Source organism: Olea europaea, chromosome 11, assembly GCF_002742605.1.
Source record: "Olea europaea var. sylvestris chromosome 11, O_europaea_v1, whole genome shotgun sequence".
In the NCBI taxonomy this organism is placed as follows: Eukaryota; Viridiplantae; Streptophyta; class Magnoliopsida; order Lamiales; family Oleaceae; genus Olea; species Olea europaea.
In genome coordinates, this window is record NC_036247.1 from 1,861,241 (window position 1) to 1,887,504 (window position 26,264).

A 26,264-nucleotide genomic window follows, 5' to 3' on the forward strand; every position below is an offset into this window, starting at 1 on the left:
AGGTTTTGTGGTTACTTATTGAATAATACGCTCGCTGCCTTTCGCATTGTCCTTCACTTTAGTGAGCTATTGGATGTGGATCCGTGATGTACTTTGACTGTATGTTTGGAATGCGCCATTGAACTAGTCTTTTCTTCATTAATACTCATACAATACTGTCCAATTCACTTTATCAAACGTGCACAAAGGATCATGTCACTATTGCAAGATGCACTTTATGTCATTACCTTACTTATTTAGAGCCCTGTTTAGTCTCCATTTTCTAAAATTCCTTGAATTCATTTTCAATCACACATTTCATGGAACTCAAACAAGGGCTTAGTCCTCAATACACTTGGCAGCGACGTACTTTTTCATAAATGGGAAGCAAGACTTGAATTCGCGATCTTTGATTTCTTTGCTTAAATCGTTAAGCAAGGCGACACATTTATTTTACAAACGAAAAGCCTTTGGAGTGTGGAAAAACATATGCTCTTAATAAGTGCCGAAACTCATTTCTACATTAATATTTTCATCCAAGACGAGTCACATTGTCCATTACGAGACGAATCACCGTGTTAGCTGGTTCGCATGTTTTCTAGTAGACTTCATTCTTCAGATTCTGATGGCAGGTCTTCTTTAAACCAGTTATATAGCCCTCCTTCTAAGTGATAGACATTAGTATAACCATTGAGAACCAGCAAGTAAGCTGCTATGAGTGACCTGCACAAAATGTTAGAGATTAAACATTTCTACTCATTTCTTTCATTTACTATATGATGGAAGTGACATGATCTGTTCTAATTGTTAAGGATCTAGTTGTTTTATTACACTTGGCTTTACAATTCGTCATGGTTACTTTCTTGTGTCAGTGCTTTACATTTATGGCCATAAATTATAAGTAGCATGAAAAGCAGAAAAGAACCTTGACTGTTGGCCTTCTGGAAGATTTTGTGATGGCTTCATAGTTCCTCCGGCCGAGCAGGCAACAATAATCTTCGCACTCTTATCAATTTTCGACTCCAAGCCTGCTTGCACAAGCCAAAGAATTCTTTGATTACAAAAAAAATTACTATTGTAAGCAGGACAGATAACAAAAGTATAAATATCATATGTATATATCCCACTTCGGATAAACTCAGGATTCTCTTCTGTTCCAGAAAAGATGCCAAAAAAGGCAAATGCAGCTCGCCTAGCTATGTCCCAAGCTGTCCACTCTTTTATAAGCCTATATATTTGCACGTTAATAGCACCCGGTGGATGAGCCTACATCATCAAATGATCACAAAATGAGCACTGCCTGAATGCAGCAGTTTCAAGGGCATGCTTCAGTTCTTTGTTATGATTCAGTTACCTCTTTGAACTCTGCCTCCGGCCGTACATCAAGAATAACAAAGTTATTTTCTTTCTGAAGCCGCAATGCTTCTTTAGCATCCACACTCCTTACCTGCAGAAGTTCGACTTGTCAATTATCTCGAGTGAAGTCTAAGTGGGCAGAAGGAAGTACCCACATCTTCATTTCTAATCTCCAGCATCTGTTTTTCATTATTCCTTTGAATATATACTTGCGGGTTTATCATTTTCAAATGAAGCCTAAGGTGTATGATTCATATGAGAGATAGGACTCCTTTACCCTTTTCTCAAGTAGAAGCTGCCGTTTGATCTTCCATTCTTCTTCAGCTGATTACTCGAAAAGGAGAGAAACACAATAAGAACATGGCCAGAGTACTAATATCGAGTAATATTGATGTAAATTTCAATGAAAAGATAGAAATAAGATATACCTGGTGATTTTGCAGGTTTTGTTGCTGCATTCTGAATTCTGAGTCCTCCACAAATGCTAGAGCCAGTTCTTCTGCTGGAATATCCAACGGCTTTTGCAGTAAAACAAGAACTCGACTCACGATTTGAATTCGAATGGTAAGCAAGAGCAGAATAATGGAATTTATGATATAAAGAGGAGGAAGAAAGAGCAGCCATGATCTTCAAAGTGAAAGAATTTCTTCAACAGGTGCTAATGAAGGTAATGCTTTTTCCTTTCTCTGCTGCACTGAAGATTTTTTGAATGTCTAGTGAGGAAATTAGTGGGCCATGAATAGAAGAAAACTGAGGATATTTTAGCTTCCTCACAATCTGAACTTGTGGCGCTGCTTTATTGAATTTCTTCCTGTTTGGATTTCTTTGATCCCATCCATTTGTTTTTAAGTCAGCAGGATAAAATCTATTCCTGATCATACTTGAAATTGATCTTTCTACTTTCACCTAGTAGAATAGAGGTGTAAATCCCCCGGCCTAAAATCACTCGGGCTCTACTGGAAATCATATTTTTATTTTGTTATTCATACAAAAATTTATATGCCAACCTTTCAAAATAATTATTTATTATTGACCAGTGTGACTCATGCTAGGCTGGGCCTATGGACTTTTTTATTTTATTTTATTTTTTAATACCGACCTACACTGGCTGCTGGCCTCTCTATGGTCGAGCATGGTCACAAGCCAGACCAATCTTCTAACATATTTGGATGGCTCGTCACATCGGTCTTACGAAAAGATTAAAGAATTTGATCCCGTCGATTAAGGTTTCCTATTATTATTTAAGGAAGAACATAGATATGTGTCACGAAGGACATGAATCCGCTCCTAATTTATTGTGGTGAATTCATGTATCAGTAACATGTGCCATGATGCTTGTGAACAAAAGGGAGCCACAGCTCTAATTTGATTATCTTCTTATAATTACTGTACCTCACAAGACACATTAATTGCTTGATCTACAGTATTTCAATCTTTAACTGCCTCATTTAGTCCTATACACGTGACCCGCTATTAGGAACAGAATTGCAATAACTAAATGATGGTGTGCAATATCGGTCGGCCATAGTGGTGAAACAAAATCTCTCTCATTTCTCCCTTGAATAAATTGTTTTTTTTCCCAAGCCAGGAAAAATAGATTAGATATAAATGAGTACAAACAAAGAAAAAAAAGGGAATGCTTTTTTAAGTGTAACCTGATCGCAATATGTATGATCATGACTTTTCCCAATAGATGAATTAATCTTCAATTCATTTCGCCTTCCCGACTAGTGAATCATTAAGATTCATTTGAATGGACCCATTCATAAACAATTGGATGATGAGAAAATGATCAACAATTGAAGTCCTGTCATCTCATTAACTTAGCTTAAGAATTCACCACTCAAATAATATATAAAATAACCATTCACTCAAAGTAAGTAATCACAACGCTTTCAATAAAGTTACAGGGAGCAATACTCCATGATTATACAGGGAGCAATACTCCATGATTATGTATAAATCCTCGTCGGTATTTTAAGCAATGTTGTAAAATGCACGCATATGCTTTGCATATACTTGCATATGCTTGATGTATTTTCAAAACGCCTCATATATGAGGTATGTGCATGATAATACAGTCAATCCAATTTGTAGATCACATATACATGTTTAAATGACAAAATGTGCCTGCATTTGTGTTAAAAATTATATCAAAATTAGCCTAACAAAATCCCACCCATTTTTAGAACTTAAAAAATTAAAATTGAGCCCAACAAATATTAAATTAACCCAAATCATCCGATTTATGAATTATATACAACAATGGTAGGGTTTTGATGTTTAGAAAAAATTAATAAAAAAAAAAAATTCATATATATCCAGGTCGGAGCCTCCTCCTCCATCGCCCTTTCTCTAATTTTACTAGCAAGTGATGCTAATAATGAACAAGCTTCAATTGTTGATGGTTGTGATGATGAGAATGAGGTTAACAATGATATCGTACCTTCTTTTCTGTTAGGCAGATAGTGTTTATCTTTATGATTCTCGGTTATTTTTCTTAAAAATCTTGGGTTCATGTAAAGCATCCCTATACGTCCCAATTCTGATGGTCGACAATCAAAACTTGATTCCAAATTATGTAAATTATATTGCAATAACTTACCAATTCGATAGGATGAGAAATTAGTTTACATAAATGACTATAGACAGAGCAATAAATATTGAAAATTCACTAGATTCGGCTTTCGATTGAGAGATCACTACTGCAGTCGGCTTCGTTTAGCATGTAAAGAAGCTGCTTCCAAATCACCAATGAAAAAGAGGATTCTGTCCAAAATACTTGAACAGGGTTCCTCTTCAGACTTTGTTCCCGAGTAGCCATTCTCCGAATTCAACGAGTCAAATGCTCTTGCTTCCGATCTTCTTGAACCCAAATATCGCTGAATTTCACCTTGATGAACTAAGTAATAATTGTCTCCTTCCCTTACAATGTTTAATCCCCTGAAATGAAAATTTCGAAAGTCACAAGGTATGATAAAATACTGCTAGTAAGCACCATACCCAGCAGTTGGAGTTAATCCAGGGAAGAAATGAGAATCACTACATTCACCCTTTTCTCGTTTCATGTCTAATAAATAAAGAAGCATACAAAGCAAATCGAATACCAACAAATTAAGACTTCTCTAATATAATAAATTTGGGAATGTATATACAAGTCCTTTTCTGTTTCTCTGTTTACTTCATTGCTAGATCTTCAAACCATATACCAGTAACATGGCTATAAATACTAACCATGCAGAAAAATGCCCACCCCTTTTTTTCCAAACTGCAATCCAAAATTATGTAAATCTTTATTGCAAACAAGGGAATTACTTTCCGATGCGTTAAATGTTGTAAGGCTGGCAGAATTCATGACATATAGCCAATCTCATACAAAAAGAAATTCTTGAAACATAAAATTTGAAACTCACAATCCAACTCGATCACATCGGTCTTGAACAACATAGACATCTTTCCACGACTTTGGATGCACCGGGGCATAGAATGTGGCGTTATCAACCCCCCATCTTTCCTTGAAGATATTAGACCATAACGCATTGTCTGAGGCCAACACACTCCATTTCTTGCATACTTCAACCACAAAAGTCTTATTGTTATATATTAGTGCATCGAAAGAGGACAAGTCGATACAGCATCTAATGCTATTTATATCATCACATAGAATAGTGATTACATTCAATGAATTACTTGGAGTTTAGAGAACAATTCGAAGAAGTATGCTGTCTAACAACTCAATGTCAATGACTCCGAATATAACTTTATTGTCATGTAATCACTAGTTAAATCCGGATTGAAAGATAAGAATTCGCATAAGCAGGGTGGATTTGAAATCAGTAATTTGTTCAAATTCAAATAATTCATGATCAAAGGCAACAGAATTTCAAAAACTGTATACATATAGATCCAAAAGATTCAGGCTTTGACAGTTTGATCTGCTAAGATTCAAATGACAAAGTGGGTGTTTGGTTGGGATCAAAATTAGATTTTGTAGTAGATTGTGATAGAAATTTTTAAAATTTGTGGTTGATCCATAATATTCATTGTTTGACTTTAACTTAAATTAAAATCAAATTTTAATCCGAATCAAACAAGTTCAAAAGATCAATCCACATGAAAGAACAGTATCCACCTTTAAATCTTCAGAACCTGATTAAAGAAAAAAACAAAGGATTCGTTCAAGGAAAAAATCAAACAATTTGAACGCAATTCCACAAACCCAATTCAGATCTTATCAAGAATTCATCATTCAAAACACAAAATCCATATGAATTCATATTGACAATTCCCAGAGCAGAATTGGAAACTAAAAATGGATCCAAGTTGATTTCTACTGACCCAATTGAGCAGTTGCAAGATTCTGATGATCCAACCAACAGAAAATTTTGAGACAAAGATCTGCTGGCAATCCGTCCATTTTACACCGATTCTTTTTTCTGGTTGTAGAAACTGTGATAATATAAAATTCTTAATTTCTGTTCCTTTTTTCTTCTGGTAATCCGTCCATCTATTTTGCTTATACGTGGACCTCGCCAATCTGGCCACGAGTGAATTTGACCGTAGCTCGTTTCGGACAAGCGGAGCGTTTCCCGGTCCTGACACGTTTGGATACGATAAAATTTTGATTTCAAATATTCCTTTCGTATAGGCTCTACTCGTGATATTCTCAATTTCGGTCTTTTCTAATCGAACATGGAGCCCCAACTCTAATAACAACTCTATCACTCAAGATTTGACCTAAAAATCATCCGAAATACTATTTGTATAGACTTTATTTCGAAATACCCCTTGTTTCTTGATGCTCCGAATCACATTTCTTACTAGAAAGATCTATCTGATAAGTTTTTAATTTATTGTCTAGCCGCCACATTAGCTTTTCATCACACGTGGAATTTTTCGTTAATTATAGGTAATTGATTTTGAGTGCCACATTGTCTCTTTATTCATATCTTGTATTTTGTGAAAAATGATATTGAGTAGCATTGTGCTCTTTTGCATTTGATCGCTTTAAACGTTTTCCTAAGCCCCTGTACGATGGCCACTATATTAAAAAAAAAAAAAAAATTAGAGAGAGAGAGAGAGAGTTTTGAATAGTAATTTTTAGAGAATGTATGATAAAAAAGAATAAAAAAAAAATTTACTTGTAAAATATTTTACAGTATAAATATATGAGAATGAAAATTAAAAAAAATTTATTTTAAAGAGAGATAGACAAGGACTAAATGTAACAATCAATAGAAAAAACTTCAATCGATCTCAAAACCATCGAAAACAGATTTAGAATAGTATCCCCTACTAATCTTTGGCATCTTATCGTACAAAATCACGTGCTATATCCAAATAATTGAATATAATTCTCCATTATGCTACCCAATCTAAGTTGACAATGGAAAAGATTGGTTTCGGATTCTTTTATCTTGATCATGAAAAATTGTTCCATATTCTAGTTAATAATGAACTTTAATGTGACACTATTAATTTCTTTTAACTTAGCTACACTTAATTAAATAAAAAAGTGTGATGAAGAAAACCTCCATGTAATCTATTTCAAATTTATTTATTCATTTATGTATATGAAATTCGATAAACTGAAAAATGATAAAAGCGTCTAAACGTGGGCAACGATGCTCTGTTTTTGTCATTCATTTGTCAAAATTATGAATGTTCGTGATTTTGACAAAATAATAAAATAAACTCGCACGAAAAAGGTTGACACTAAAATAAATTTTAAATAAAACAATTGTTCCACTTGATTGTATGCAAATAGTTAAACTTTTAAACGAGATAGTTAAATATACGATTCATCAATATAAATTTGGTATGCACAATTAGAAAAGTCTTAACAGTATAATTGAGAAAACTTTTACTTATTTTTCTATCTTAATACCCAAACATGTCTTGAAAGCCCAAACCATTTTTCTATATAAGGTGGGTTTTGCAGGTTTCTTCAAATTAAGTGATTCCTGAGAAGCGAGAAGTAGACACACATGGTGTGGTATTGGTTTCGGCTCATAATCATGCAGCTTCTGCAAAAATGAGCCGAATCAATATCACTCTTGTATGCTTCTTCTACACAAATTATGCCTTTTCTGCATCAAAATTAAGCAAACAGTTGCAGGCTATGCCAAAACCTTTTGCTTATAATACTCTTAACAAGCTGAACCGACCATCATGGCTACATAGTTCACCAAGCTGCTCTTTGGCCTTCGTCAAACCTCGGCCCAACCTAGCTCAGCTTGAGAACAGATTGTCCTTTGTCAATAACTCATCCACTCTCACCTAGTATGACGCGTGACACAAAAATTAGAACAGTTTCAGTCAACGATCATATGTTCAAATGTAGTTTTCCATCATGTACGTATGCAAGAGCTACTAAATGCACTCGTGAACGGTCTTCTTCTTCTGAAGCTTGCGAGCACAAATACGTATATATACACATTCTACTAGCACGAGTCAAATATCATTTTACAAGCACCTTAAGACATTTTAGTCTTGCTGCCCTCAAAATGAAAAAAACTTCTGCTGCAGAGTGAACAAGTGCAAGTGCATGAACAGGCACGAGTACACAGTCACATCCCAGCACGAGTCTAATATCAAGAAATGCATATTTTACAAGAACCTTAGAGACATCATCTTGGTGCCCTCTAATGCCATCTATCATTAGTTGTGATCATCACTAGTCTGGGTATAGTGAGTCCATTGATTCATCACTCAATAGGGTTGCGATAATTCATGTTGCTACTCTATCATGATTATGCTTTTTCTACTTTCCTTCTGATGTGAATGTGGGGGTTGGGGGAGGGGGGGGGGGCACATCTTGATCGCAAAGCACAACACCACAAAAGAGTAAACCAGATTCCAGTAGTCAGACCATCTAAGAATAAAAAGAAAAACATAATATTCCACAAATTGCTCAAGAACTGGCATACTTGCTTATCTAAAAGCATGAATGACTTGTACGGTTTAGTCATACACAACTCATTGATTCAGCATATTTCTTATGTATCCATTTCAACTGAAAAAGTAATTACTTCAAAAGTTTTACCTAGATCTCAATAATATTGTGTTCATCTTTCTCCGAGGCATAAATAATCTGTGTAATGACTCCAGGTCCTATAATCATTCATGCACCGCTTAAATAACTCGTTCTTGGCTTGAAATTACTACATTTTCTCCTAACACCATATACACAAAAAGCAAACAAGTCCATATGGAGGGTGTTCACTTAATTTTTCTGGAGTCGTATCATTATCATCAAAATCCTGAAAAGATCATATGGATCAACTTGAAAATACCTCAACACCAAAGAGTTTATCACAGAAATCTGGACAATAAATTATTCACGGAGAGTCCCTAATCACAGGGTAACAACTATGGATATTAATTAAATTGAATGGTTCAGTCACTCAGCCTCCCACAGGTTACATTTCCACAGATACAGACACAACATAAATCTTACATGCCCACACAAAACTTTTTTTATTAGGGGGGTAGAGGGGAGTGAGGTACCAAGTCTTGAACCCTTGACCTCAGTTCTAGAAACAACAATCATTAACCAAGACAAACTCGTTGTTGAAATTTAACTTTGGTAAATTATCTTTATTTTTTGTGTTTGTGTGTGTGTATTAATATATTATTTATTATTATTATTATTATTTTTACTTTTCAATAAAATTAATACTTTTTGAGCTGTGAATGTGAATTTCGCAGGTAGAATTCTTTGGACTAGAAGAATGGTTGGCAGTTATATCAAGATAACTTTGGGTTGTACTATTTGTTACTAGTGCCAATGAAACAAAAAATGCATATAGTGGATTATAATGATTAATTGGATATTTAACTTCAATAGAATTTAAAATAAATGACAGTAGAAATCATCAAACCAAGGTTAAAGGAAGTATTTTCGTAACTAAAAATGTTGGATATTTGGAAAAAGGGTAGTGAAGTAAGAGTACTTATTATTTTTGAGATGTCACTAGAAGATTCAAAAGAAAGACACCATACATAAAACATCTTATTTCATTTTATTCATCATTTTTACATGATTTCAGGTTGACAACAAAGTAATTACAAACAAAATTTACACATTTCTTAAAATGGATTTCCAAGCAAAATGAAACCAATTAAGATTTCCAACATTCAAGTAAGGCCTTGTAGTCAGACACAAAACTAAGATATTTAGTATAACAAGTGCACAAACAGCATGATACTTCATAATTTAAAGTTGAAGTAAAATATTGAAAAAATTATATTACTTGGTTTCTCTTGAGAAGTGTACTATTTCAAGATAATAAAATATTCTCACATATACTTAGGCATATTATCGAAACGAATCAAGTCTATACAAATACTGGGATAGCTCACAAACAGCTTTCGCAACTGGTGTTCAAGAAACCCACATGACAGATATGCCTGCCATCATTACTACATTGACTTAACGAGGAAGTGAAAACGGGTAAGCTCACCATTCAAAAACTAAAACTTAAGCATTAATGCAAACCAAGTGAAAATCATCGACCACTGATGTACACCATGAAGCAGGGAGCACAGTACTAGGAAATACTCTCCAAATTACGAGTTATAAATTTTTTCAAACATATGACAACAACGGGGAAAAAGTTTTAACTAGTAAGATATTACATAACTGTAACTAAACGTGGGAGACCAGAAAGTGGAGAAATAGTTTAGGGTAACAAGCCTTAAATGCAACCGGTTGTCCCTCCACTAAACGACCACGAGCTGGTCCTAAGAAAGCATCTCTTGAGTAATTACGAAACTTCAAAGCTGGGATACTCATCAGCGTAAATATCCTTAGATGGGTGGGTCCTACAGAGAAGCGTAGTTCCACAATTCAGTGAAATTTATTCAACCATTGTGGAACCTCAGCAAATTCTAAAGCCCACAGATAGGAAGAGGCTAAGCCTGTGGATAGCATTTATCACCTGTAAAACCACAAAAAACTCAACGTTTCCCACGATGCCCACCCCCTGACCTTGCACCAGGATGGCGAGCAAACTGCAGCCTTAAGTGGTCTGAGTCACGTTCATGCTCGTCAAATTTATAACCTGCAACATTTAGTTTGACTATTTTATCGTGCCGATGAGTGTTGCTTTCAATTACGTTTGACAAACCAGGCACATCAGACAAAGGTAATGTTGAGGGTTCAAATTGTCACTTCGTTATTAATTTCCCGCACCAAAATGACAGCTCAAATGATCAAACGACAGAAATTTGGTGTAGAACAGGTGGAAATTTTTAATATCTTATAAAATATGAGAATAATATGATCTTCTCCCAAAAAAAATAAATAAACAAAAGATAAATTTGGCTTCAACTTTAGACCATGGACAACATAAAATGATATCAATTCATACAGATCTTATGATATGGAATTAATACGTAAGAATTTATTACCAAATGCTAGAATATTTTTATACTTCATTATTGATTATACATAATGCCCGAATCTTTATAGAAATATAATCAATAGCCGGTCCAGCATGATACGTAATATTCGGACAATTGATCTTATCCTCCCTCATTAGAGCCTCCCTATCTTAGGGAGTGGGACTTATTCATTATTTGTTGAAACAGGAGGGTGGTGAGTGTGTGTGAAGTCTGAAAAAGGTACACTAAAATCTATCAAAAATGCCCAGTATCGCAACTGCAAGGGCAGCAAAACAAGGTAGCCAAAATGGCTATATAGAACAAAAAGCATTTTGTTTCCCAGCAATTGTTTCTATCTAATGAATTAGAAAAGTCAAGTTTCAGTTCTCAGAGAATATGCTTGAACAAAAGAGCAACTTTCAGTACTCTACAAAAGAAGGTACCATGAGATTTAACTCCATTAGATACCATTTTAAGGCACCTCCATTAGATACCTCAATAAGAACTACAATTTCTGTGCAGGAATACAAAAACAAGGAAAGGTATAACTAGATAGATCGAGGTGGAAATGTCAATAGAAGTGTCAAATCCACTGATCCACATCCACTAGGTCAATTTTACAAGGTCAACAATTAATTTTAACAGCATATTTCATGGGTCCCACAACTTTTCGACCTCACATTTTATCAATTTTTATCAAAATCTACTAAAAATCTGATTTTAATCCCCACCAAACACGGCTAGATCTTCACNNCCAACATCTGCAACATACACTCCTACAACCACTTTTTGTTCAAGAAGTCTTTGGCAGCTGGAGTTATTAACTTTACGATGGGAAGGAACTTCCTCGGATGTTTTTATTTTTGCCATGCTAACTTCATATCAAAAATAAACAAAATGATAGGATGGGCAAAATTCATCATAGAAGAAAGTCTCATAAAAATGAAGTTCTGAGAGATCCATCTCTCTAAATAGACTGTCACCTCTGTATCAATTACTAGCCTGGTACTTGTGCCATCAAGAGAGTTTTGTTTGATCATATATAATCCCAGTGAGAGGTTGAAGAGAGGCACACTTATAATCACTTCTAACTTCTAAGAGACCTATACAATTCTAAGTCAACTCCAGATGCATGTTCATATACAATGTGAACTGTTATGCTGTGTTCGTTGGATTGAGCAATACTCAGTATTGGCCATGAAAAGATGACCAGCAATTAAACTAAAAAATTTTCTGCACTTATTGATTGTGACCCCATATGAAAGAGAACAAGAAAATAATCTTATCAGCCAACTACTCTGCTTGCTTAAAATGCCTGCACGTCTGCATCCTGGCTCCTAGAACTGGACCTTTTCATCAAATACTACTCTTTCATTAATTCAGTGTTTGTCAAACTCACCTTGTAAAGCATTCAATGCAGCGGCTGCATGAGCTGGACTCAGAAAATCAACAAAGCATAGAACGAATGGATCACCCCCACGCTGCATGGTTTAAGTTCCAATTTGTTAATGGAATAAATACAAAAAATGATGACCGTGTGCATAAAAAAACGGCAAATATGTCCTTACATGTCTTGATTCTTTGGTCACAAGCCTTGCTTCTTTGTAGCCAACAAAAGGACGAAATATATCTTTCAACCCCCATTAATGAAACACACTTGATGGTGAAAATAAAGGGGAAACAAAGGCAAACTTTTCTACAAATGAAAGGATACGAGACACCTCCCTGCGAGTACAATTCGCAGGTAAGCCTTCCACAAAGAGTGTGCTGGTAGCATCAGGAGGGAGTGAAATTTCAGGTCTCCCCCCTCCCATCCCCATCGTCCAGCTTGCAGCCACCACTGAATCTGATCCCCCAATTTTTGTGACATGAGGATCATCAACACGATGGTGTCCACCAAGTCCACCACTCATCAATATTGTAGACTCGCCCCCAGCATAAGGTGATATTTGCTGGTACATTGCAGTACTGAGTTACACCTTCATGTGCTTGATGTATAGATACGAAAAGACACTACTGTACACACAGATTGAAACAAGAGCAGAGAGTGATTACCCCGCCTTGTAGGTATCGGTCATATGATGCATTGATCGAGTCAGTATCTCTAATGACATGGTGTCCTCTCCTTTCATCCTCGCGAGCATAATAGTTTGTCAAGTCATGGCCACTAGGCATCTCTACACGAAAATTGTAAAATAATAACTTAACAAAAATGATAAAACTTGCACCTATTTCTGAGAATCAACAAATAGGCCATACCACCGCAAAGGAAAATGTGTCAACTGACAAGTGTTATATAAAAAACTCATACCACTTCACTGTCATGCCAGTCCCCTTTATTCTTATTTATACAATTCCTTACAAATGGATTCGCAATTTTAGAAACTGATTCCGAAAACAATTTAGGGGTTATCAGTTACAGGGAAATTTAAAGGCAAATTATTACAAAATACTTATCTGCATGATCGCCAAACCCTGCATTTTACTCCTAACTCACTAAGAAACCCAGTTTCCAGAATCACAAACAGGCAAATAAAATTTACTCCAAACCCTAATTTTTCAGGAACGAAAGTTACGGTAGTCGGATCGAGGTCGTTTTCCAACGAGAGGAGTCGCCACCACCTGCTGCCGACTATCTCCGTACCTCCAAGAACCGTCCATCATATTCCGAAATAGAGATCAAGAGAGATTAGGGCTTTGTTGTGAGATTTCTTATTGAACAACGTAACTGATTTCAAGATTTATTAGGGCTTTGGATAGGGAGATTTCTGATTGAATTGACGGAATTAAACCGACTCGGCCGAAGCAAATTCCTCCCTTTTAAATTCCCCTTTCTTTATTTCAGCTAATTCATTTTCCCGAGCACTTTCTGTTTCTTTTAATTTCCATATATTTTCCTTTATTACTTCCATTTATTGGTATTTTATTTTCCAAATTTTCAAGTTACTTCATGTTTATATATAGTCCCGTTTGGCTCCCATTTTGCGAAAATGAAAATGGTTGGAGTAGCATCTTTCAAAAAAAAAAAAAAAAAAGGTTAAATTTTTAAAAAAAAAAAAAAAAAAAGGTTAAAAAAGAAAGAAAAATTTTTGATTCACGTGTATTCTTATTTCATGGAAGATTGTGTGGTTGAAAATAGAAAAAAAGAAAAAAGAAATATAATGGAATAAAAATTAAATGGGGCCAAATGGGGCATAATCTTTTTATGATGAACTAGATGGGGACCTCCAATTATTATTATTATTTTTTGGTATATGTTGTGTTTAGATAAATTTTCTTATACTCTTTGTTGACTAATTTTTAATAAGAACAAAATTTTAAAAAAAGAAAAGTACACAAAATAGCGAAAATCAGAGTTTATTTGACAGAAATTCAACAACCAACAACCTAATTACCCACTGACCCCCACTGGAGTCATGTTGCATATCATTATTCATTATACTCCTTTTGATGAAGATTACTTTGGAATCACAAAAAATTTAGACATAGACAATCGAACTTCTTAAACTTTGCATCAAGGCCTTAAATAAAAATCATATGAACTTTTAGAAAATTACATATCCCTAATAATAAACAACCTATGTTGTATATCTTTCAATAATATTCACTATCACTCAAAAATTGAAAGATTATGCAGTAAAATTGGGATTATGAAGAAGAAACCTTAATTGTGCAAATGAAAGAAAAGGAGAATTGAATATGTTAAAGTAACTAAGAGGCCCAACCTCCCTACCAATCCTTTTAAATTTACAGTAATGTCATTTTGCACTACTGAGTTTAGAATATTAATGTGACGTTAAATGAAATGTACAATTAAATAAACAACTCAATTATATATTTCATTGATTCCATCACATAGTGCATCTAAATTGGTGTTCCAACATTATTGATGGTAGATAACATTATTTTTAAGTTTAGTTTGTCTGTAGAAAGACCAAACTGTCCTCAGGACATTTCGGATACCCAAAACCCAATTCTTTTCTTTTTTTAATCAAATCTGCATATAATGGCGAATATGTATTTCAGTCTCCTTAATTAAATAAAATAAAAAAATCAATAAAGCAGAAAAAAGAAAAAGAAAATAAGGAAATATTGTTGGGCCAGTCAAAGGTCATAAGCGGCCCAAACCAAATAATACAAGACCCATTCCCATTTCCTATCCCATTTTACACTTTCAAGATTCATGGAACCTACGTACAAAGAAAAGGCACCACCGGTTCAATCGGTCTACTCGGCCGATTCACCGGAGTTCTCTCTATTGAGTTTGGCTTTAACTCGCTCCATTGTCATTGGGCTCGACGCCGAATGGAAGCCAATTCGCTCTCACCAATACCAGTCTACCTTCCCCGCAGTATCCCTCCTGCAAATCGCCTGCCTACTCGCTCCGGAAAATGGGTCAACTTATCGAAACTCGGACGATTCAATGGTCTTTCTACTCGATCTTCAAGCAATTCAGCTATCGTCAATATACGAGTTGTTAAGAAAAGTGTTTGCATCACCTAATATTATAAAATTGGGTTTTAGATTTAAACAGGATTTGGTTTATTTATCCTCCACTTTCTGCTCTCAGGGCTGCAATCCCGGTTTTGATAGAGTATGTTTTTATTATTCATTCATTTAGTCTTTTTTGTATTTTTTACTGAAGCTTTAAAGTTTTGAGCTTTCTTTTATTGCAATTTCTTAGTATTTAATTTGGTAGCTGCATATATTTCTTTACTTCATATATAACAGAACAATTTCATTTTGTGTTTTGAACATTGGTTTAAATTAGATGTGCTAGCAGTAATTCGTTAAAAGTTATGATTTTCAGCATTTGAAGATGCAAAATTGCTCACCATTTTTTGCCTTTTCAGTTTCAATTTGTTGTATACGTAGATTTCTGATCTTATGCAGACGTCCATTTCATCATGATCACGAAGAAATTTAACTAGTTCAAGTGTCTTTTGCTGTAATATGGTTAGTTAAGTAGGTTTTCTCTAGCTGGTATTTTTGCATTTAGCTATACAGATTCTATGCCTAATTCTTCGTATTTAGCTGAAAAAATGTTGGAACGTATGGAGTTCAATCAAACTGTCATTTATTCACTTGACTGTGAACGACACTGAGAAGACCTGCAGCGTTGTGGTTGTACCACACTACCACTATAATTAGTTGGTGTGCTTTCGTTGTATATTTATTTATTATTGCTCCCGTGAATAGAGATTGGGGCTTCATTCATAATAATATTCTTTGTCAATTTTTCTTGATTAGGTGGAACCTTTTATAGATATTACTAGCATATATACGTATCTACAACAGCATAAGCAACTTGGAAGAAAAATACCAAAGCAAACGAAGAGCTTGGCTGCGATCTGCAAGGAAGTTTTGGGCATTTCACTTTCAAAGGTTGGGTTTTTTTTGCGAATTTCCTGTTTCACATGTTACGAAAGTTAAGTTATAGTCTCTGTATTCATATTTTCTTTTTTGACATTTTGTTTTCATGATTTGTACAGGAACTTCAATGTAGCGACTGGTCGCAGCGCCCCTTAACCGAAGAGCAGAAGATGTATGCAGCTGCAGATGCTTATTGTTTGCTTGACATATTTAAGGTCTTCCAAGCCAAAATTGTTAGGGAAGGTTGAACATCTCATTCCTTCAATACCTTTATGGCACGTTTCGTAAGGTTGATTATGCTACATAGTATTAGATAAGAAAAAGAATTTTGTTCTTTGTTCTTTGTTTCATCCATATGATCCAATGCTGCTTTCCAGATATGTACTTATGGTCGAGACATTCTTCAGATGACCATATGAATGTGAAACTTTCAAATTTTTTAAAGTCTTGCACTATATTACATTGATGGGCATCTGGTATATTGTCTTTCCATTCGAGACATTCTTCAGATGACCATATGAATGTGAAACTTTCAAATTTTTTAAAATCATGCACTATGATTACATTGATGGGCATCTGGTATATTATCTTTCCATGATGGATACTCAACCATATTTCGACCAATTTGACATGAATGATTAATTGTTCTCCATCCGAAGCCCTGAGTTTGCCATGAAGGGTCTTTGACTAAACTTTAAAAAATCAACTGAAATAATATTGCTGAAGTTTGGCACATGGCAGTATAGTTGATTGTGTGATAATCTAAACAAATGTGGCATTGTTCATCCTCTCTTTCTTATAGCCTCTGTTATTATGCTGAGTACTTTCTGGTTCTTGCAGGATATTCTTCTCGAAATTCCAATAAAAATTGGTCATCTAACTTTGATTCGGGGTTGAAGCAGATTTTTGAGACACCTTACAGTTGCAATTTGGTAACAAGGACTAGACTTTGTGAAGCTTTAGATATGATACGTGCCAATATACCTGAATTACACAGCACCATACAAACAGATGCCGAGTTAGGTTCCATGAAGTGTTGTGAAGTTACAAAACAAGTAGATGAGGCACTCTTGTGGATTATTAGAAAATATGGTGACAGAATTTTGTTAAAGGATTCTGACAGAAAGCCAAAAACTTCAAAAAAGAAAGTTGAAAAATCTTCTGCTGGATTGATGTGCAAAGAAAAGAGACCAGAAATTACAGATGATTGGCAAGGCCCTCCTCCGTGGGATCCAGCATTGGGTGGTGATGGATCCCCTAAGTTTCTGTGTGATGTGATGGTAAATAACTTTATGTTTCCTGTTATTTGCTTATATTTCATTTAGGCTACGGAATCATAGTCATGCAATTCTATGCTCACAAATTTGTAATTCCCTTCGTCTAAGACATAACTTATAATCTTACGAAGGTAAAAGACAGCATTGATCACTCACATTTTAGTGAAGTATCAAATTAGTCGCAAACTGACCTTGTTTAAAGATGAAAAAAGCCACACTTTGTTGAAGGTCAAGTGACCAACGGTGTTTTTACACAATCTTACTAGTCGAAACCTGATATAATATTTTCAGGTTGAAGGCTTAGCTAAGCATCTACGGTGCGTTGGGATAGATGCCGCAATTCCACATTCTAAGAAGCCTGAAACCAGGTTCAATTCTGGTGAATAACTTTAGATGATTGTGACAATTTGTGATTTTTGTCAGAACTCAAAAGCATATATTTAAATAGTGTGTAATTCTCGAAAAATGTAGCTTTCTTCACTATTAACACATAAGTGTTTTATACAGGGATTTAATAGATCAAGCAGACAAGGAGAAGAGGGTGCTCTTAACAAGGGATGCAAAGCTTTTGAGACACGAGTATTTGATAAAGAATCAAATATACAGGGTGAAGAGTCTACTTAAAAATGAACAGCTGCTCGAGGTAAATATCACGTGCAGTTTCAGACTAGTCGCTTATTTCATCGCTGCTTATTGGAATTCAGCTAGGTAATTGGATGGGTTTTTACTGTTTTCCTGGCCCTTTCCGACATACGAACACAAAGTTAGAATCAAATACAAAAAATGATTTTTGTTGTTAGATTATTTATCCATGATAAGTAGTGCATGTTAAGTGCGAGGTGCTGGATAGTACAATAGATAAGATTTTTTATTTTATTTTTTTCTTAATATTGTCCAAAACTGTAGAGTCCATTTTACCTAACAAGTTGAAAATAGACTGTACACAGTTCCCTTATGGCTGAAACTGGTATATACCAGGTAATTGAAACATTTGAACTGAACATTTCCGAGGATCGGCTGATGTCAAGGTGCACTAAATGCAACGGGAAGTTCATCCAGAAACCATTATCAACTGAGGAGGCTGTAGAAGCTGCAAAGGGATTTCAAGTTATTCCTAAATGCTTGTTCAACAAGAGTATAGAGTTTTGGCAGTGTATGGACTGCAATCAACTTTACTGGGAGGTAGGCTTATGATTGTCCGTATTTATCATCTTCTTTTGGTTCTAACTTCGAAGTCTGCTGATGAGTTCTTATAAATAGACGAAGTAAAATGAAAAGAGAATAGTTGTGATGTATTTGGTGATGTAAAGTTCTGTTTGGTACTGAGTACTTGCCAGTATATTGCTCTCGTTAGAGGAGAAAATTATTCAATCCCTGAACTGCGTTAAAGGATGTGACAGAATGTTTGACAGTAATGTGTGAGAAAATTTATTTTGTTTCAAAATTAACTTGTTTACTTACACTTGACTTGTATGTAAACCTTTAGACATTAGCCAAACATGCTCTAAACGCTTCCTCCTCCCTCCTGGGCTTTCTGCCTTAGTGACAGAAATGATCTTTTATGAATAATTGAACTGTTGAAGAATTTGTCTCAGCTTACGATCAAACCTCTGGTTTCCTTTGACTAACACTTGATAATGTTGTATGAGTTTCCAATCGAGTTGCTTCAAAACTGATTATTGCATGTTTTCTTCCCTATCATTGTTCGAGAACCATACTAACACGTCCTTTCCTGTGGGTATTGTTTTCAGGGAACTCAGTATCATAATGCAGTACAGAAATTCATCACTGTTTGCAAGTTAAACGTGTAAGTTCAAGGCCATAACGTTAGGATAACCATGTTGTTCTGGAGATGAAGTGCAAGAATTTTGTTCTCCTTGCCATTCATTTATGCAAGAGAATTGCTCTTTATTTTAACAATGTCAACCAACCCCTCACCCTGAAAAACTTAAATAAAAATTGAGAAATAATTATAAACATTAAACCATGCTTTTCTGTAATTTTTATCATGGCCTCCTAGGATGATAAGAAAGCTTTGTTGTATACTATAAATTAATTGCATTTAAAGAATAGTCATGCATGATATGAAGTAATTTCTTATAGTGCAGAAGGATGTGGTTAAAAAATGACTGGTAGTGCAAATTATGTCTAAAATTTCTGTGCAGATTTGTTTCTCGTAGTGCCAAATGATTGATAAAAAAGAAGAATTTACTTCAACCAATACACCCATCCCTGCATGTACAGTTTATTTTGGGAATCTGGTCAAAAAAAATATTAGTTGGCTTGGCGCCACCCCACTACGGAAACTCAGAAATTAGAGCACAAAACTGATCTTCAAGCCCTACCTTCTTGTGATTGTCAGTATTGCATACAAGCACGCCTTTATGGTTCTATTCATTATATTATTACTTTCACATATCACGTACTAATATACTTAAAAACATGAGTTGATTAATAAAACTAGACAGAATAAGTTGTACGATAGGCAATAATTTAGCTCGTTTTTCCTTTAAGTGCCTTCCACAGATAAAGCACTTATCTTTCTTAGATTTTGGAAGTTTTTCCCATGAAGAATTGACATCTCTTGGATGAGGATCTATGGCGCATGCAATTTTTTTAATACTGTACAATTTATCTCACCGAGTTTATCATAAAGGAAAATGTTATTTGTACACTGGGATTGACATTTCTGTGTACACTCTCCTCACATGAGGGGATGGACCCCACGACAATAAAAAATCTTGTGATCGGAATGTGAGAGGAGTGTACATCGGAGTGTCAACCCCGTTGTACGTGTAGCAAAACTCTATCATAAATGTCCCACAGAAAAAGTAAGCTTCGACATTATTCCATTCTTGAGCTCATCATGCTGGATTATTAATAAACAAGATATAATGGCTATTATTAGTGAGATTTTTAAGACAATGGGGCCATCTTAGATTGCCTTAATGTACGGAATAGTATAATGATGTCTTTGAATGGACGGTGTGCTGTCCCTGATTCATCGATCCTTAACTATGAAGTGAACGTGGAAATTCAGCTTTAGTAGTAAAGACTTTGCTTATCAAATACAGGATTTCTACTACTTTTGAGTTGTGTTGTCAAAGCACTAACATTTTAAATGTTTTATTTTACTAAAACACGACGAAATCCTTGATTAAGAAGAAAAAGTGAGAAGTGGGGCCAGTTTGATTTTCATATAAGCCCATGTTTGATTATCATTATTGTAAAACTTTTTTTTTTTTCTCAAAGTTCATTTTTAATCACATATTTTCACAACAAAATAATTTGCGCTTAAAATCAAATTTTTTTTTTATTTTAAGCCACACATTTTGTGAAAATTCGCTATTTAAAAATTCATTTTTTCCTACTTTAATGATAGACAAAGGGGGGTTAAATGTTGGAACAGTTCTAATAGTTCTAACTGTAATTAGTGAATCCGCTAAAGTTGAACTAGAAAATTACCTGACCATAAAGAAAGGGTAACTTAAATTTTAAGGAAATAGCATTTTTTTCGTACTTGAAAAAGTAGGAAAGAACTTTTATTATGAAAATGAAATAAAGTGATGTGTTGTATCCATCTTTTATGGACAAGGTCACGACGAAATTTTCTACTTTTTAACAATTGAACATCATCATTATCCTATGTTGTCCCCCAAATTTAACTACATGTTTTACACACAAAAAAAAAGGCTATATAAAGGTGTGTATTTGATCGGATATATTTCAAGAAGCAAAGCTACATCCACTTGTTTAGCTGCAACTCAAAATGCGATCGAGTTTGTAAGATGTTCATATTGGTCGTATCTAATGTTTGGTTCAACTTCGATACAAGTAAAATTTATGTCATAATCGAAATTTTAAGTTAAGACAATTTTGAAGAGAAAAAACACGAGATAATAATATTTTTTATTAATCTTCAATCAAGTGTGTATCTATCATCTATGACTACACTAATTAACAGTGAACAAATATTTCGAAATTAGGAGGGTTCCACTGACATGTGATGTACCAACATCATTGTCCACATATTGTCAACTATGACGTAAGCATGTCCAATCATCTGCGATTCCCTCTAGATTTGACGGTCCAGATTGGCCCACCACATGCCCTGGGGTCCGCTCTCAACTCTTCCGAGAAATTCCACTTAACGTTTCATCCTCCAATTGGCTTCAAGTAGGCCCCAAATTATGCGCCACCATAGTTTGCCACGTGTTTCCCCTTTCTGATGTTCGAAATCAATGGTCTGGCCTATAATAGTCCCGTCAATAAAGGACATAGATTTACAAATATTATAACATTTCTATCAATATAAAATTTAAAGAACTTATGATTTCTATCGAACAAGCACAAATCACGTATTTGATTTTGTTGTCCGGAGAAATGCTTTCGGTCCATCAAACTTAATTTCATGTTTTTAATAATTAACTCGTGACAGTTCGATAAAGTGAATTTTGATGAAAAATATTTAATGAAAAAAAAAGTTAAATTTTATCATTGTACCTTTAGTACTTAAAGTATTTCACAAACATAACATGTTGTGAATGCTTCATTAAGCCTTTTGCCCTTCGTTTGACAAATTTATAAACTATTTATAAATAAGAATAATTAGAAGAATAGCAGGGAGCCTCAAGAAATGTATGTACAATAATGAATTTGCGGTTATGAATGTATTTTTAAAGTTAATGTTTGACTAAATCTATAAATTAATTTATACATTTTATCCAAATAAAGACTAAATCTATTTTATTTCATGTACTAAATTATTTAACATTGTTGTAAATTTCTCATTATAGTCGGACAATATTATTCAACGTAATAAAAGTAAACACTAAATTCAAATTTTGAAATGGGTTTTGTAAATTCATAAATTTGAATTACTGTTCCAAGGCAGCCTCAAAGTTTCCTTAGTTCAGGTGGTTTTTTGCCGGAAAAGAACATTGACTAACGTTAAAGCAACGTCCAAAGGTCTACTTATATATGAATATGCGTAATCAACCTTAATTTAATCATGCAAACCACTACTAATTCATCATGCGATCCTCCCATATTTAACTAGACAATTTGGTTTTTGTTTTTGTTTTTTTAAATCAAAATTTCAATTTTTGATCAGAAGTTTAAAGTAAAGATATTTTCATGATGCTTCAATATCCCTTTTTAAAACATTTAATCCATTTGTACAGAATAAAGTTTCATAAAAAATTGTCAGAATACTCTCATGATATGGAGCTTATCGTGAAAAAAAAAAAAAAAAAACCTCATCCACCTTCTATGTGTGTGTTCTGACAGGTATTTGTAAAGAAGCATTCTGTATGTCAAGCAAAATTGTTTTTAAAATGAAGAATTCCATTCCATTCCATTATAAATAAATAAATAAATATATTTATATAAGTTTGTCAGACAACTCTATCACCCTAACCCCACTCCACCCCACCACCCAGAATTTCCACTCACCACCAGCATGGAACAGCCAAAGAAAGCCCTTTAAGTTGCTTTCTTGCTTTAAAACCAGCTGCTCAAAAGTGGGTATTTTCCTCTCCTTTGACACTCTCTCCACACCTTTTTCTCTCTTGCTTTTTCCATTTCTTTGTGTTATGGATACTACTCTGTGGCCAAAGGTAAAGCGAAAGAAATAAACCGTGTTTTTTCTCAATCATATCATGATAACATCTTTCTAGGGTTGGGAATTTAGCATGTCTTTGCTTTGGGTTTGGAAAAAAATTTAAAGCTATTTACTTTATCTGCAGATGATCAGCCCCCACTAATTTTTGTTCCTTTGAATTTAGTCTTTTGAGATGTTTTCTTGCTTATGTATAGTATTGGACACCTTTTTTCCTCTCTCCTCTCTTCCACCAAAGCTAATTAATTTTCTTCCTTTTCTTGGTTTAATGTTATAGCCCTAAAAAATGTAAAGTAATTCCCCCCTTTTCTTCGGTTTTCTTTTCAGTACTCTTACGTGTTATTTGAAAATCTTTTCTCCGGTTATTGGGTTTAGTTATAGAGTGATTTTACTGGATTCTTATCTCATCTTTATGGTTTGTGAGAGTTTTTCGTGTGCAAGTCATAAACGAAAATAGCTTTGTCGTTGAGGGTGAACTACGATAAATCTCTGTGTTTGTATGCATGTTTTCTGATATCATTTTGCTTATTATTGCTCTCCTAATTGAGATTACGGCTTTATCCCAAATTAACATCCTTTTCTCTTCAGGATATTGGGGTTTCGCCGAAGGAGGTTGAAATCTCAAGGCCAGCCATAGAAAAGAAGCCAAGGCCTGAAAAGGAACAAGCTTTGAACTGTCCAAGATGCAATTCTACAAACACAAAGTTCTGTTATTACAACAATTACAGTCTCTCTCAGCCAAGATACTTTTGCAAGACTTGTAGGAGGTATTGGACAGATGGGGGATCTTTGAGAAATGTTCCAGTGGGTGGCGGTACAAGAAAGAACAAGAGATCTTCTTGTTCATCGTCATCATCAGTTTCATCAAAGAAAATTCCAGATCTGACCCCACAAATTTTTTCTTCTCAAAACCCTAAGATTCATGATGGGCATGACTTGAATTTAGCTTATCCACCCACTAGTAGTCATTATAATGGAATATCAGAATTTGTTACTTTACCTTTTGGTGATCACATGAAAACCCTAAATCCAGGAAACCCTAATTCTTCGTCTTCTGCCAATTCATCTCATTTTCCAGTTATGGAATTTCTCAAGGCAGGGATCACCTCAAGAGGACTGACCAATACTATTATGCCGGTGCCGGTTTCGGATTCCAACACAATGTATACATCTGGATTTTCTTTGAATACTGAATTCAAGCCAACCCTCAATTTTACCCTGGATGGACTTGAAAATGGTTATGAAAATTTGCAAGGAGTTCAAGATCATACAAACTCATCAAGGCTTCTGTTTCCGTTTGAGGAATCGAAGCTGGTCGCACCGACTGAATTTGAGCCAGAAAGAGCGCAAGGAGAATCCAATGGGTACTGGAATGGGATGTTAGCTGGAGGGTCATGGTAAGGTCGACCAAATAGTTCAGTCATGTTCAATATTGCGTAGTAGACGTATTCGAGGAAAACTATGAGTGTGGAGTCATTATCTTTTGCTTGCTTTTTTACATGGGGAGTGACATATTGATTTTGTTTGAGGTATGATCAAAACTAACAGATTGTGTGCACGTGTTCATTTCATCTTTCTTTCTGAGCTTTTGGATTATTTTCCAAATTTCATCTCGTGATTGATTACTTTTGTTCGCCAGAATTTGCCGTTTCATATATATGTAAATGCAATAATCTTTCTTTAATTAGGGTTTTCTTTAAAGCTGATAATATAGTACTTTTTTTTTTTTTTTGCTGTACGTTTTCTTTTATCAATGCACTTAGACAATTTTTGGTCCCTTTGTTTCTTGTTGTCTTAAATCTTGATCTTGACGTAACAATTTGAAAGTTTTCAAAAAATAAGGGATTTTATGGGCATTGTTAAGGATCTTAACATAATCCTATGACTCCAGAGATTGTACATAGCAATCAACAAGCCGCCGTGTCATTTTTAATGGTACTGTTGTATACTGGAGAGTCGACTTTATACTTGAATCGAAGAATCAAATGTTGCATTGATGGTTGGCTTCAATTCATTGCCAGAAGGTCACTTCTTTTCTTTTTCTTTTTCTGGCGAATAATGGGTCATAAATTGTCAGGTCTTCTTGAGATTCTTCCTATCTTTAAAGCACATTTTGGAAAGCAGATCTCTAGATATCTGCAGAAGAATAACCAGATAGAATTAATTACTAGGTAAAACCCATGATTCCTAGCTTTATTTCACATGGTACACCACTGGTTATCCTAGCTTTTAAGAGGGTAATATGCATGGGGACGTGTACTACATGTTCCAAAATTTATTTTAATATATATAGCTGTATTCATTTTAATTAAATCTCTCAAATTAATTCAGTTTAATTTAGTATGCATGAATTATTCTTTATTTCTAACTCAAAAAATTTCAATATAAAATGTTTGGATTTTTGGAGAATACTAACTAAGAGTGTTGTGTTTATCGATTATTTTATTTATTCCTATAAGTTGATCATATGAAAGACGGAGGCGGAATGTTAACATGAATTGAATCCCTTGTAAAGACAAATTCTAGTTGAAAAATGCAGTTCATATTCTGCAGGTTTAAACGTATGCGCCACTTATTGAACGTAATTTAAGTAATTACATTTATTGTCCTAAATAAAATATTGGATAAAATGGTCCAACGTGATAGTGAAGCAAACAAAGATCTTAAATTTGAAAATTGTTGTTACACATAAGTTTCGAACATATATAGCTAAAAATATAAATTTGACACACATGAAGAAGCATGTTAAAAGAATTCTAATATACATTTTCTTTTTTCTTTGCTCCCGTAATTTAGGCCTCGTTTGGTACACATTAATGTAAAAATGAGAATGAAAAATATAGTCGTTACAGGCTCCACACAAGAGATATAAAATCAAATATGGTAGTTTGATGTGATGAATAACGATCATATTTTTCATTTTAATGGACAAATAATGAAAAACAAACGGAGGCTTAAATTCTTAAACGAAGTAATTAATGTACAATAGTTTCTTTCTTACTCATGGACTTTTGTGTCCTTGAATTAATGCTTTAGTATTTGTGTCCGCTTGATGATGATGATGATGCATGCATTTCTATAGAAAACTAGGCATTGCATTTTTATATCTGATGTTGGCTCCACAAAACATTCCCCCGGCAAGCGTGCTCAAGAATTCTCCCCCACCACTTAGCATATCCTACAAATGTTGGCCAACAATATAATTTAACCTAGATTAAAATCAAATTAAATTTTAAGTGTTTGTTCGGTAGTCATTATTGTTCATGTATATA

At 34.5% G+C, this 26,264-nt stretch overlaps 5 protein-coding genes across 11 annotated transcripts; 2 read left to right on the forward strand and 3 right to left on the reverse strand.

Moving 5' to 3' along the window:
* Positions 1 to 365: 365 nt before the first annotated feature.
* On the reverse strand, positions 366 to 2,106 carry LOC111402912 (rhodanese-like domain-containing protein 14, chloroplastic). 2 transcript variants are annotated; one of them, XM_023031235.1, is made up of 6 exons: positions 1,764 to 2,086; positions 1,613 to 1,659; positions 1,334 to 1,426; positions 1,107 to 1,245; positions 905 to 1,007; positions 366 to 702 (listed from the first exon to the last, which is right to left on the reverse strand). In XM_023031235.1, the coding sequence occupies exons 1-6, from the start codon at positions 1,957 to 1,959 to the stop codon at positions 588 to 590; spliced, it is 693 nt and encodes a 230-aa protein (XP_022887003.1). In that variant the 5' UTR covers positions 1,960 to 2,086; the 3' UTR covers positions 366 to 587. The 2 variants fall into 2 exon arrangements, with proteins under 2 accessions (XP_022887003.1, XP_022887002.1); XM_023031234.1 differs by having other exon boundaries at positions 905 to 1,245; positions 1,764 to 2,106.
* A 1,798-nt stretch (positions 2,107 to 3,904) lies between these two features.
* On the reverse strand, positions 3,905 to 6,126 carry LOC111402913 (F-box/WD repeat-containing protein pof10-like). Its single transcript, XM_023031236.1, has 3 exons — positions 5,674 to 6,126; positions 4,749 to 4,908; positions 3,905 to 4,278 (listed from the first exon to the last, which is right to left on the reverse strand). The coding sequence occupies exons 1-3, from the start codon at positions 5,750 to 5,752 to the stop codon at positions 4,038 to 4,040; spliced, it is 480 nt and encodes a 159-aa protein (XP_022887004.1). The 5' UTR covers positions 5,753 to 6,126; the 3' UTR covers positions 3,905 to 4,037.
* A 976-nt stretch (positions 6,127 to 7,102) lies between these two features.
* Positions 7,103 to 13,628, reverse strand: LOC111402914 (RNA-binding protein 1-like). Of its 4 annotated transcripts, none has more exons than XR_002704367.1 (7): positions 13,299 to 13,628; positions 12,778 to 12,899; positions 12,437 to 12,674; positions 12,291 to 12,352; positions 12,122 to 12,203; positions 7,499 to 7,614; positions 7,103 to 7,466 (listed from the first exon to the last, which is right to left on the reverse strand). XR_002704367.1 is itself a non-coding variant. In XM_023031238.1 (7 exons), exons 1-6 carry the CDS (start codon positions 13,384 to 13,386, stop codon positions 10,297 to 10,299), a joined length of 696 nt encoding a protein of 231 aa, XP_022887006.1. In that variant the 5' UTR covers positions 13,387 to 13,628; the 3' UTR covers positions 9,803 to 10,161; positions 10,278 to 10,296. The 4 variants fall into 4 exon arrangements, 3 of the variants coding, with proteins under 3 accessions (XP_022887007.1, XP_022887006.1, XP_022887005.1); XM_023031238.1 differs by lacking the exons at positions 7,103 to 7,466; positions 7,499 to 7,614 and adding exons at positions 9,803 to 10,161; positions 10,278 to 10,400; XM_023031239.1 differs by having other exon boundaries at positions 7,103 to 7,614.
* A 1,260-nt stretch (positions 13,629 to 14,888) lies between these two features.
* LOC111402915 lies at positions 14,889 to 19,482 on the forward strand. Its single transcript, XM_023031240.1, has 8 exons — positions 14,889 to 15,316; positions 15,973 to 16,107; positions 16,215 to 16,338; positions 16,936 to 17,375; positions 17,664 to 17,740; positions 17,880 to 18,015; positions 18,351 to 18,554; positions 19,124 to 19,482. Exons 1-8 carry the CDS (start codon positions 14,906 to 14,908, stop codon positions 19,181 to 19,183), a joined length of 1,587 nt encoding a protein of 528 aa, XP_022887008.1. The 5' UTR covers positions 14,889 to 14,905; the 3' UTR covers positions 19,184 to 19,482.
* Positions 19,483 to 22,884: 3,402 nt separating this feature from the next.
* LOC111402917 (dof zinc finger protein DOF4.6-like) lies at positions 22,885 to 24,676 on the forward strand. 3 transcript variants are annotated; one of them, XM_023031241.1, is made up of 2 exons: positions 22,885 to 22,990; positions 23,581 to 24,676. In XM_023031241.1, exons 1-2 carry the CDS (start codon positions 22,967 to 22,969, stop codon positions 24,391 to 24,393), a joined length of 837 nt encoding a protein of 278 aa, XP_022887009.1. In that variant the 5' UTR covers positions 22,885 to 22,966; the 3' UTR covers positions 24,394 to 24,676. The 3 variants fall into 3 exon arrangements, 1 of the variants encoding a protein (XP_022887009.1); XR_002704369.1 differs by lacking the exon at positions 22,885 to 22,990 and adding an exon at positions 23,292 to 23,485 and having other exon boundaries at positions 23,581 to 23,695; XR_002704368.1 differs by lacking the exon at positions 22,885 to 22,990 and adding an exon at positions 23,292 to 23,489 and having other exon boundaries at positions 23,581 to 23,673.
* Positions 24,677 to 26,264: the final 1,588 nt, after the last annotated feature.

Bases quoted from the DNA above. Each gene is read 5' to 3' on its own strand.
- LOC111402913 (XM_023031236.1), bottom strand. From the start codon at position 5,752: ATGGACGGATTGCCAGCAGATCTTTGTCTCAAAATTTTCTGTTGGTTG. The intron at 4,909-5,673 runs GTCAGTAGAAAT...TTGTGGTTGAAG, and splicing joins TCTTGCAACTGCTCAATTGG to TATGCAAGAAATGGAGTGTG. The intron at 4,279-4,748 runs GTGAGTTTCAAA...TTTTCATTTCAG, and splicing joins CGATGTGATCGAGTTGGATT to GGGATTAAACATTGTAAGGG.
- LOC111402912 (XM_023031234.1), bottom strand. From the start codon at position 1,959: ATGGCTGCTCTTTCTTCCTCCTCTTTATATCATAAATTCCATTATTCT. The intron at 1,427-1,612 runs GTAAAGGAGTCC...GAACTTCTGCAG, and splicing joins AGCTTCTACTTGAGAAAAGG to GTAAGGAGTGTGGATGCTAA. The intron at 703-904 runs GTTCTTTTCTGC...CATTTTGTGCAG, and splicing joins CCAGAAGGCCAACAGTCAAG to GTCACTCATAGCAGCTTACT.
- LOC111402917 (XM_023031241.1), top strand. From the start codon at position 22,967: ATGGATACTACTCTGTGGCCAAAG. The intron at 22,991-23,580 runs GTAAAGCGAAAG...TTTTCTCTTCAG, and splicing joins ATACTACTCTGTGGCCAAAG to GATATTGGGGTTTCGCCGAA.
- LOC111402914 (XM_023031238.1), bottom strand. From the start codon at position 13,386: ATGATGGACGGTTCTTGGAGGTACGGAGATAGTCGGCAGCAGGTGGTG. The intron at 12,900-13,298 runs GTAACTTTCGTT...ATTTTCGTGTAG, and splicing joins ACGACCTCGATCCGACTACC to AGATGCCTAGTGGCCATGAC. The intron at 12,353-12,436 runs GTATCCTTTCAT...GGGGGTTGAAAG, and splicing joins TACTCGCAGGGAGGTGTCTC to ATATATTTCGTCCTTTTGTT.
- LOC111402915 (XM_023031240.1), top strand. From the start codon at position 14,906: ATGGAACCTACGTACAAAGAAAAGGCACCACCGGTTCAATCGGTCTAC. The intron at 16,339-16,935 runs GTTGAACATCTC...TGGTTCTTGCAG, and splicing joins AGCCAAAATTGTTAGGGAAG to GATATTCTTCTCGAAATTCC. The intron at 17,376-17,663 runs GTAAATAACTTT...TAATATTTTCAG, and splicing joins AGTTTCTGTGTGATGTGATG to GTTGAAGGCTTAGCTAAGCA.